Source organism: Vicugna pacos, chromosome 12 (genome assembly GCF_048564905.1).
Source record: "Vicugna pacos chromosome 12, VicPac4, whole genome shotgun sequence".
NCBI classification, from domain to species: domain Eukaryota; kingdom Metazoa; phylum Chordata; class Mammalia; order Artiodactyla; family Camelidae; genus Vicugna; species Vicugna pacos.
Genome location: NC_132998.1, coordinates 59,993,851 through 60,005,189, shown reverse-complemented (window position 1 = coordinate 60,005,189; position 11,339 = coordinate 59,993,851). Strand labels below are relative to the sequence as shown.

The 11,339-nt window shown below is 56.6% G+C and overlaps 1 protein-coding gene across 1 annotated transcript; it reads left to right on the top strand.

The window, feature by feature from the left end:
- Positions 1 to 4,347: 4,347 nt before the first annotated feature.
- CHADL (chondroadherin like) lies at positions 4,348 to 11,094 on the top strand. Its single transcript, XM_072972420.1, has 6 exons — positions 4,348 to 4,355; positions 5,870 to 6,038; positions 6,588 to 8,273; positions 8,803 to 8,969; positions 9,672 to 9,886; positions 10,943 to 11,094. The coding sequence occupies exons 1-6, from the start codon at positions 4,348 to 4,350 to the stop codon at positions 11,092 to 11,094; spliced, it is 2,397 nt and encodes a 798-aa protein (XP_072828521.1).
- Positions 11,095 to 11,339: the final 245 nt, after the last annotated feature.

Genomic DNA, 11,339 nt, shown 5'->3' with positions numbered 1-11,339 from the left:
TGCCTCTGCTTCCTGTCACCAAGCCCTGGTCCTGCAGCCACCACTGCCCTACCGTCCATCCCTGCTGTGCTGACCCCTCAGCCTGAGGGGCAGAGACTGCAGTGGGTGGGGTTGTGGGGTGGTCAGCAGAGGGCAGGACCCTGGCACCCACACTGTGGACAGGAGGAGAAGCCAGGGGGCAGACACTAGGGTCTAGGAGCTGGAGTTGCCTGGATGGTGCTGGCTCCACACCCGGTGGGCCCTCCCTGGCTGCTAAGATGTTTGTGACCTGCCTGGGGGCCAAGCTGGAGGGGCATCTGGGCAGGCCCAAACCTGTTCTCTAGCCCAGGGGGCAGAGGCAGGGCCCACAGATGCCCGAGCTGCATTTCGGGCACCCCTAGGGACCTGGGGCAGGGCGGGGCAGGGCTGCACTGGAGATGCCCCGTGACACCCTCTGCTTTCCCCTTGTGCTCTTTATGTGTCTGGGCTGTGCCCAAGGCTTCACAAATAAAGTCACGTGTAGCAACAGTGGAGACTGAGTAACTTTTTGCCTAAAGCAAGCCATTCTCAAGGCCTTAGTACCTGTAGTCCCCCCTCCGTGTGGGCACTGTGACCCTGTCTTCGTTTGTAAGAGATGGTCCATCTTGCAGAGAAGCTGCTGTCCCAACCTTGTGTCATCACCTGGGGCAGCCCGACACTTCCTCTGTCGCAGGCCTGCCAGCTCGGCTCTGACAGCTGGGTGGGGGGGTGCCTGGAAGGGGTGGCAACTTACAGGGGTCCGTCCGGGAGGGTGCAGGGCCTCCCTTGGGGTCCCTCCTGTTGCCACAATGGTGTGAGGACAGCCTGGCAGACTCTTTGCCGCCTACCCTAGATAGCAGGTGCAGGAATGAAGAGGTCCCTCTGAGGTTTCTTAGGGGGCTGGGTGTCTTACTGGCTGTGGACCACTCAGGCAGCATCTTTCTCAGCCAGGTGGCAGAAGTGATGCCCGCGCCTTGCTCTCCTCCCCTCCGCCCCATATCCAGGTGCTATGCAGGAGGCAGGTGGAGGTCCAACTCCAAGACCCCCAACTTCATGCCAGGCCCTGTTTTGAGCTCTGGGGCCACGAGTGCAGCCTTTGGGGAGCTCCCAGTCTGATACAGGAGGCCAACAACTGTGGCCCAGATGGTGGGCAGTAGGGTCAGAGAAGCCTTCTCAAGAGTTAAGAGGTGTAAGAGCTGAGTCGAGTTCAAATAAGACTTCACATGTGGTATTTGACAGATGGAGAAACCGGCTCGGAACTGAATGGGGACCTGTCCGAGGTTCTCTGGCCCGGGTGTTCCTTCCCTCCAGGCCACCCAGGCTGGCCTTTGTACCTTCCTCGCTCCTGCGTGTCCAAGCTTCAGCTCATACTGAGAGGAGAACCACAGATCTCGATTAATTAACCAACACGCCTCCAGCCCACACACTGAGGAGGATCCTGTTGGTCCTGGAGTGAGGCTTCTGCCTACCCCTCTCCTGCTCAGTCCTTCAGACCAGCTCCAGGTGCAGGGAAGGGCCTGGGGGCCTCTACTTGCTGCTTACTGAGAGCAGCCTTTGGGACTCCCCCCGCCCGACTCAAACACCCCCAAGGATTTCAGCCAACCTTAGGATCACACAGGCTCCGAGTCCCTGAGCACAGCGACTTGGGGCCTGCTGTGACCCCCTAGGTGCGGAGAGCCTGCTTGGCACCAGGCCACCCACTGAAGGGAGCTCAGCTGCGGGCCAGGAGCTAACAAACCATCAGTTCTCTTCTGAAGCTTGGACTAAAAACCCCCAGGAAGCTTGGCTGAGGGGGCTCCTAGCAGCACTGTTGTGACAGCGAGAACTTAGAAGCAACTCACAGGCCAGCTCAAGAAAGCGGATTAGGAGCAGAGCTGCACGATGTGACATTACGACAGTGAAAATGCATCAGCTACGCCAAGGGCACACCACATACACAGCAGACGGATCAATAGCAACGCTGAGCAAAGAAAATTGCAGTCCATCGTTAGTTCAGCAAGGAGACTGAACGGTGTGTGGGCACATGCATGTGGGTGATGAACCCAGCTCAGAGGGCAGGGGACAGGACAAGGTGGAAGCAGTTACACCACAGTCATGCACCAAGATTCACAGTGACCCAAATCCAGCTGCCTGAGAGCCATATTTTTAAAAGAAAAATAAAACAGGAGAGCATTTTTTGGACATACGAAAAGCACAAGTCGTAAGAAAATTTGCCTGTGTCAAAAAGTGAAAAACTGACCGAAGATACCACAAAAGTTAATAGACATGGTGACAGGGTAGAAACAGACACTGCAACACAGATAACAAAGGATCAGCGTCGAGAATACACATCCAGTTGAAAACTGGACAAAGGACAAGAATAAGCAATTCACAGGACTGTGAATGTACTTAATGCCACTGAATTGTGCACTTAAACACGGTTAAAACTATCAAGTTTATGTGAATGCATAATTTACCATAATTCAAAAAATCCTGACAGTAAAAGATAAAACTACAGATACTTTAGGAGACAGAGTATCTTCAAGACCTTGGGAGTAAGGAGAAGATGAACACATTAAGCTATGTTTAACATCCTTGGTTTGCTATTACAATGGGTTATTCATATGATGTACACTAGGCAGCAATAAGTAGCTTCTGTTTCTCAAAAGACATCATTAAGGGAGTGAAAAGGCAAGTCATAGAGATGGAGAAAATAATTGCAATATATATTTTAAATAACTCATATTCAGAATACCAGAAACAACTCAATAGAAAAGTGAGCAAAAGGCTTGAACGGGCACATCACAAAAAGCATGAAAAGGTACTTAATTCCACTAGTCTTCAGAGAAACATATTAAAATCACAATGTGGTTTTACTCTCACAGGAATGGCTAAAATACAAAAGATGATCCCACACACTGGAGAGGATGTGGAGCTGGTCAACACGGTCATTGGTGCAACCACTTTGAGAGACTGTTTGGCAGTGACCACTGACACTGAAAATAATCACATCCTAAGACCAGCAACTCCACCCCGGGTAGATCGCTGCCAAAACGGGTTGTGATGTGTCCACCAAGACACGTGCAAATGTGGTCAACAGCTCCCTTCATAACAGCTCCACCTGGGAAACAACCCAAATGCCCATCAAGAGTGGGATGGACAATTAATTGTGGTACAGTGAGGCACCAAGAAGGTGGGAATGGTCTGCCCAAACAGGGAGGAATATTTTAGCATTGACATTGTTTCAAATTGCCAGCACAGGATGATAATAAAAAGCATCCTAACTCCAGCTCAGTTCCATTATATTTAAATTTCCTACCGACTGCATCTCTTTATTACCTGCATCTGGGACAGATCACCCTCCTGCCTCTGTCCCACCCCGCTGTTGCGTAATATTTATAGAATGGAATGCTATAGAAAAAAAGTGAACAAATTTTTAAAATATGCATTGCAGATAAGTGTCACAAACACAACACTGACTAAAAACAGCCAAACAACTTGTGGTGTAACACTATCATGTTAAAAAAAAAAACAAAAACTGAGTAATGAAAGCTGCATTTCCACCAGAAACACAGATCTGAAATACCACAGGATCTGAAAAACCATAGGATACATAAATGTTTGCGGTGATCAAGATGAACTATTTCATTTTTTTTAAAAGAATGCACATCTCCAAGAAGGTAAGTACTTACCTGTCCTTTGCAACATTGTTATACAAAACTGGAGGCAGTGGAAATATCTGGGATGAATGGATAAGTTGATATATTTATACAGTGGAATACTATACAAGTCAAAATCAATGAGTGTAACTAAGAATCGACTTAGCTCCCAACAATCTGATGTTGAGTGAAAAGACAAATATGCAAAATATTGTATGTACAGTGTTAAATAAGGTATGTGAGTGTATTATAAGTATAAACAGGGCAGAGTTAACCGTTCTTCAGGGTCTACTATGTGCCAGGTGCCTACCTTAACTCCCACCACAACCCTATGAGCCAGTTACTATGCTTTTTTGGAGTAGGAAACTGACCCAGCCCGGCCCAGAGTCCTACAGCCTGGAGGAAGCCTAGGTCTGGGAGCCACTGGCCGGCGCCCTGAGGCTCCTCCCTACTGGGCTGGTCTGGGGATTCCGGTCCAGGCCTGGGCCAGGATTCTGAGCAGGAGGCCCTGTAACTCCAGCCGCTGCTCCCGCCATGCCCGCCCCTCCCTCACCTCCGCCTCAGGCTGGGCTGCCCACAATGCCTCTCATTCAGCCCTGTCCTCGCTGCCAGGCCTGTGGGCCAGGAGGGGGGCTCCTGCTGGCGTCCAGGCAGGGACTGTCGCTGGCCTTTCCCTACGCTGTGTCTCCAGGCTGGACTGGCCCTGAACGGCATGGCGGGGTGAGTCTTTGGGCCCTGAGGTTGCGAGGTGGGTGAGAGGAGGCGAGCGGCTGCAGACAAGCCCCTGCCCCTCTCTGGGCCTCTCAGGGGCTGGGGGCCAGGGGCTGTGGGATCTGCCGGGGCAGAGATTCTCCGAGGGTCTCCCCAGAAGTGGGCTCTGCAGAATATGATGAATGTGGCTGCTCCCTGGGGCTCCCCTGGGCTCGTCCTCCAGGAGCTGTTCTGAGAGCCTGGCAGCCCTCTAAGGTCTGGATGCTTGTCCCTTCAGGGATCTGTCCCCATGGGCCCCCCTCTCTGGCCTGCCCTGAGCCTCAGCCTCACTACAGACTCTGGAGGATGCCACCGACCCCAAGGAGACTGAAAAAAAGATGGTGACAATCCAAAGAGAGGAAATAGGGGAGGCTCAGGGTGGGAGCCAGCCCAGGGATCAGGAAGAGCTGCTTAGAGGCCCTGCCATGAGCTGAGGACAGAGGCAAGAGCTAGATGTCACAGACAGAGAGGATGAGGCTCTGTTCTGTGCTTCTGGTGGGGGAGCCAAGGGTGACACTGAAGGATTTGAGCAGATTCCAGCGGAATCGGGAGTCAGGACTTTAAAGCAAAAGCAATGAAAAGATGCTGGAGGGTCTTCAGCTGGGGGTGGCAGGGCCTGTCTGTATTTTGGAGAGTTCTCTTTGGTTGCTGGTGGTGAGCGGAATGCTTGGGAAGCCAGGAGTGCCACCGTGGTGGAGTTGTCCCTAAGCAGAAGCAGGCAGTAGCTATGAGATGAAAGGTCCAGAAGGGTCCAGGTGGATGGGGAGCGGGTGGAGGTGGGTGGACAGACAGGTAAGTAGACAGATCCTGCCCAAAGCACAGCACCCAGCCCATACACTCAGTTCCCCCCACCCTAGTCCAGGCCAGCTGGGTGGCACTAAGATGAAGAGAAGACAATAGGGGAATAAACAAGAGAAGGCAGAGCGACCTGCTCACCTGTCAGTGTGGCTCTGGACCAACCATTAAGGCTCCTCAAGGCTCTCTGATCCCAGGATACCTGGTCCCCCAAGTCTTGCCTCACAACTCAGGGCGAGCCTGGTCCTTCCCATGGCTGCCAGGCTGTCTTCTCGAGGTGGCTACCATTATGTTCCTGCCACGTGGTGCTGATGCCACATCTGTCTGAGGACAGACTGCTCCTCTCTCCACCACCAACCTCACCCTGGAAGGTCAGGCCCCCCCCAAGGAGCCTCTCCACAGCCTGGGCACACCTCTGAACCACATTTAGCAAGGGCTTGCTGAGCCACCAGGCAGACAATCAGGGGACCCGCGAGACTGCCTGTCTGAGCCTGTTTCCTCTGGTGTCAAACAGGGCTAACGATGGAACCTCTGCTTCGTGGAGGGGCTGGAGGCTCAGGGTAGTAACTTCCCTGAGGCCAAAGGAGGAAAACATCTGAGGGGCTCTAGGAACAAGAGCTGGTGCCCAGCGAATGGACAGCTTGGGACCCTTGCCCTTAGAAACAACTGACCCTCGCTCTCTCTCTCAGGCCCCAAAGTGTCTCCTTGGTGCTGCTGCTTCCTCTGCTGCTGCCGCTGGGGCCAACCTGGCATGCAGCTGCCCAACGCTGCCCGCAGACCTGCGTCTGCGACAATTCCAGGCGGCATGTTGCCTGCCGGCACCAGAACCTCACCGAGGTGCCGGATGCTATCCCTGAGGTCAGCAGGGCAAGGTTTGGTGGGGAGGACAGCACAAGGAGCCTGGGCTGGCACCAGTGGACCTGCCACTGCCTGCCTGGGAGGCCCCGGCAAGTCACTTCTCTCTGAGCCTCAGTCTTAACGTCTATAAAACTGGAATAATAATGACAAACAACAGGAAAACAATCTATTTAAAATCCTATGTGATTGGAAAAAGTTAGGTGATCCATATACATACTGAATTAATTACAGGTCCTGTGGCAGAGAACTGGGGATGTACTGGAATAAGATATGCTTTCTGTCCTATGAAGTCAAGAGCTAGAGAGGAAGAGAAAGTAAATGAGCAATGACAATTCACTGTGAGAAGTGCCAGAGTGGGGGATACCCAAGGGGCTGGAGAGGAAGGCTTCCCGGAGGAGGTGTCAGGGAGCAGGATGAAGAGAATGAGGGAAAGATGAAGGGGAGGAGAGTGTTCCAGGTGAAGGAACAGCAAGCACAGAGGCCAGGGTTAGCAAGGGGCACAGGTCGTGGTCTTGTGCTGCTCAGCCTCCTCTACCTCTCCCCGCTCAGCTGACCCAGAGGTTGGACCTCCAGGGCAACATGCTGAAGGTGATCCCGCCAGCTGCCTTCCAGGACCTGCCTTACCTGACACATCTGGACCTGCGGCACTGCCAGGTGGAGCTGGTCGCCGAGGGTGCCTTCCGTGGCCTGGGCCGCCTGCTCCTCCTCAACTTGGCCTCCAACCACGTGAGCGCGCTGCCCCAGGAGGCGCTGGATGGGTTGGGCTCGCTGCAGCGACTGGAGCTGGAGAGCAACATGCTGGAGGAGCTGCGGCCGGGCACGTTTGGGGCGCTGGGCGCGCTGGCCACGCTGAACCTGGCCCACAACGCTCTCGTCTACCTGCCCTCCATGGCCTTCCAGGGCCTGGTGCGCATGCGTTGGCTGCAGCTATCCCACAACGCGCTCAGCGTGCTAGCCCCCGAGGCCCTGGCCGGCCTGCCGGCCCTGCGCCGGCTCAGCCTGCACCACAACGAGCTGCAGTCCCTGCCTGGGCCAGCCTTGTCCCAGGCCCGCGGCCTGGCCCGCCTCGAGCTGGGCCACAACCCCTTCACCTACGTGGGGGAGGAGGACGAGCTGGCGCTGCCTGGCCTGCGGGAGCTGAGGCTGGACCACGGGGCCCTGCAGGCCCTGGACCCCAGGGCCTTCGCCCACTGCCCCCGCCTGCACACACTGGACCTCCGTGGGAACCAGCTGGACGCCCTGCCGCCGCTGCAGGGCCCGGGACTGCTGCGCCGGCTGCGGCTGCAGGGGAACCCGCTGTGGTGCGGCTGCCAGGCCCAGCCGCTGCTCGAGTGGCTGGCGCGTGCGCGCGTGCGCTCGGATGGCGCCTGCTGGGGGCCCCGGCGCCTGCGCGGCGAGGCCCTGGACGCCCTGCGGCCCTCGGACCTGCGCTGCTCGGAAGCAGGGGCAGAGGAGAGGGAAGAGGAGCTGGCTGCCTCGCGGCCCCGCGCCCCTGCCGGTGCCCCCAAGGAGGAGGCCGGGCCCTGCCCGCGCGCCTGCGTATGCGCCCCGGAGTCCCGGCATAGTGGCTGCGAAGGCCAAGGGCTGCGGGCAGTGCCCCGCGGCTTCCCAAATGACACCCAACTCCTGGACTTGAGGCGGAACCACTTCCCCTTGGTACCCCGAGAGGCCTTCCTGGGCCTGGACCTCCTGGTGTCTCTGCACCTGCAGCACTGTGGCATCACGGAGCTGGAGGCAGACGCCCTGGCAGGACTCGGCAGCCTGATCTACCTCTACCTCTCTGATAACAGGCTGTCAGGCCTCAGCGCTGCCGCCCTGGAAGGGGCCCCCCGCCTTGGCTACCTGTACCTGGAGCACAACCGCTTCCTACAGGTGCCAGGGGCTGCCCTGCGCGCCCTGCCCAGCCTCTTCTCCCTGCACCTACAGCACAATGCTGTGGAACACCTGGTCCCCGGGGAGCTGTCAGGCTTGCAGGCCTTGCGCTGGCTCTACCTAAGTGGGAACCGCATCACCCAAGTGTCCCCTGGGGCACTGGGCCCAGCCCCAGAGCTGGAGAAGCTGCACCTAGACAGGAACCAGCTGCAAGAGGTGCCCACTAGGGCACTGGAGGGGCTTCCTGCTCTCCTGGAGCTACAGCTCTCGGGGAACCCACTCAGGGCCCTGAGAGATGGGGCCTTCCAGCCCGTGGGCCACTCACTGCAACACCTCTTCCTGAACAGCAGTGGCCTGGAGCAGGTGGGCACAGAGGGTGTAAGGGTGAAGGGAGGCAGCATGAGGCCCTGTGCAGCTTGTGTTCACTTAGCAAAGATTACCACCCCTGCGATGCCAGGCCTGAGCTGGGGGTGAAGTCCCTGAGATAAGCCAGATGCTAGGCCTGCCCCAGGGGGCTCAGGTGTGGGTGACAGAGCAGGAGGAATCCCGTGCTCACGGAGGGCCTTGCCAGGTAGGGCACTGCCGAGGCCTGGAGGAGGAACATGGGTCCATGGGATTACCTACTGTTGCACACTTTGTGGGCAGGGCTTTGCCATTCTGTGGGGCATCTGGGTGTAGCAGAGAGAAACATGAACTAGGGATCTGGGTGACTTGCAGAGGGCAAGTGCTTTGGCATAGGACCAACCTGGGTTTCCACCCTGGCACTGCCCTTTCTGCCCTCCTTGGGCACTCCATTCTCCTTCTGCTAGGGCAGCATGGGGCCCCCTCCCAGGCCTTGGGGGTGGGACAGTCCTGGCAGGACCTCACACCAGGGCCTGGTGCCTCCTTGCAGATTTCTCCCGGGGCCTTCTCGGGCCTGGGGCCCCGGCTCCAGAGCCTACACCTGCAGAAGAACCAGCTGCAGGCCCTGCCTGCCCTGCCCGCTCTCAGCCAGCTGGAGCTCATCGACCTCAGCAGCAATCCCTTCCACTGTGACTGCCAGCTGCTCCCGCTTCACAGGTGAGCACCCTAACCTGGACCCCCAGCCAGGGGCCCCCGGCTGCTCTCAGTCAAGCCTCCACTCTCCCTGGAGTGCCAAGTCTGCGCCAGCTGAGCATCTTTGGCGGGTGAGGGCCCTACCAGGCTCAGCTGCCCTTCCTGGGGGAGCCAACCATCCACGGTGCTTGGGGTGGGCTTCTTTGAGCTTCTATTCCCTGGTCCATAAAGTGGGAATGAAATCTGCCCAGGCTAGTGGGGTGGGACCTAGTGTACATGGGCACTTCACATAATTACATAAGAAAGCAGCAAGAACCCTGAAGTCCGGCATGCCTGAGCTCAAATCCAGCTCTACTGGCTGTCTAACTGAGCCATGAGGCCTCTCTGTGCTGCTTCCTCATCTGTAAATGGGATGATAGTGATTGTATCCACCTCATGGTGGTTGTTTGTAAGAACTGCATTAAATTAGATGTCATATCTAGATTGGTTTGAACCGTGTCTGGGTCACCAGCCCTCTGGAACTGTTTATTACTACCCCCCTTTTGCAGGGAGGGGATTGAGGTTTGAAGTGACTTGCCAGGGTCACATAACTGGTGAGCAGCTAAGCCAGGATTCTCTCCAGAGTCTGCTGTCACCCACTAGGTCCCACTGCCGCCAGTTCCTGAAGACTTACTTTCCTCAGGAAAGCTCAGCACAGTGGCTTCCCCGAACCCCCTTTTCTCTCAGGTGGCTCACTGGGCTGAACCTGCGTGTAGGGGCCACCTGTGCCACTCCTTCCAGTGCCCGTGGCCAGAGGGTGAAGGCGGCAGCTGCTGTCTTTGAAGCCTGCCCGGGCTGGGCTGCCAGGAAGGCCAAGCGGACGCCAGCCCCCCGGCCCAGTGCCCAGAGAACCCCCATGAAGGGAAGACGGCAGAGAGCAGACAAGGTTGGCTGGAGGGCAGGTGTGGGGAGCCTTGGTGGGTGGGTCAGTTTCCAAAGCTCCTGGGGTAGCAGGGGTCTGATTTGTCTTGGTCCCAGTTTGTGTGGTTCTAGATCTGGGCGATGACTGTTTCCTCCGTTCAGTAGCGTCCACCCGGCTCTCCTCACCTGGCAAAGCCCCAGGCGGGTTTGTAAGGAAATGCCTACACGGTGTTTCATCCTGGGGGACAGTGGCCTTTCCGATGAAGCCGCAGCATCATGGGACCCTGTGTGTCCATGAGAATCCTGCTGTGACTGTTCTTGTTGGATCCTCTTGACTCAGCCCTTTCCCACCTGATCTCAGGGGCCTCGCGCGGCCCTGGGGCGGGAAGGGCAGGAGTGCAGGTGTGTTGTTGGCACTGCAGGTCGGACTCCACTCTGCGTCACTCCACCACTCCCCTGACATTAGGTTTGCCATCCTGACAGATCCATTCACGCTGGAAAGCTCAGTTGTAGCAAAATCTCTCAGCTCATCAGAGAAGGGTGAGCAGGATGTGGCTGCCCCTCCATGTGGGAACACCTGCTGTACGGCAAGGGTCCGTAGGGGCCGCAGGCCTTAGAGGGAAACTGACCAGCACGGCGGGGCCCTGGGAAGGTGGGGTGAGGACCCTGCCTATCTGGACCTACACTTTAAAGGCTTGGGGGGCCCTGGGACCATCTGAGGGTGTTTGTATTGATTCCATAGGGTTGCCGTCAGAGTACCACAAACTGGGTGGTTTAGAAGAGATTTCTTGTCTCGCTGTTGTGGAGTCTGGGCATCTGAATCCAGGTGTTAGTTAGCAGGGCTGTGCTCCCTCCACGGGCTCTAGCGGAGGCTCCTTCTGCACCCCTTCCAGCTTCTGGTGGCCCCGGATGTTCCTTGACTGTGGCAGCACAACTCCACCCTCTTCCTCTGTCGTCATGTGGTGTCACCTGTGTCTCTTCACATCATCTTCCCGCTATTTCTGTGTCCAAATTTCCCCTTTTTATGAGGACATGAGTCACTGGATTAGGGCCCACGCTGGTGACCTCATTTTAACTTGATTCCCTCTGTGAAGCAGAGCTCATGCTGAGGTGTACCTTCTTTGTGGAGACATCGTCCAACCCGAAACTGTTCCTTGTGGAGGTGGGCTGGGAGGCCAAGGGCGAGCATTTTGGCCTTAGGAGTCCTGGAACCAGGGTTAATGACAACAGCGAAACTCACCTCAGCTAACACTGGTGTGGCACTTTCCACCAGGATCTGTGCTAGTAAACAGCCTCAGGGCTTTCTCCCTGCATCAGCCCGGGGTGGGGTGGGGCGCATGGGTCCCCCCCAGGTTAGGGCTGTCGTTCAGAGACCCTCCCCCCATAACGTATGGTGACAGTTTGGTGGCTGTAACGGGAATCGGGACCTCTCAGACCATTCCTTCTGTCCATCATTTCTGACGTGAAGATATTCCACCAAACACTAGCCCTGGA

Excerpts from the sequence above, each read along its gene's own strand:
- CHADL (XM_072972420.1), top strand. Across the intron at positions 8,274-8,802 it reads ACAGCAGTGGCCTGGAGCAG|ATTTCTCCCGGGGCCTTCTC; the intron begins GTGGGCACAGAG and ends GCCTCCTTGCAG. Across the intron at positions 8,970-9,671 it reads CAGCTGCTCCCGCTTCACAG|GTGGCTCACTGGGCTGAACC; the intron begins GTGAGCACCCTA and ends CTTTTCTCTCAG.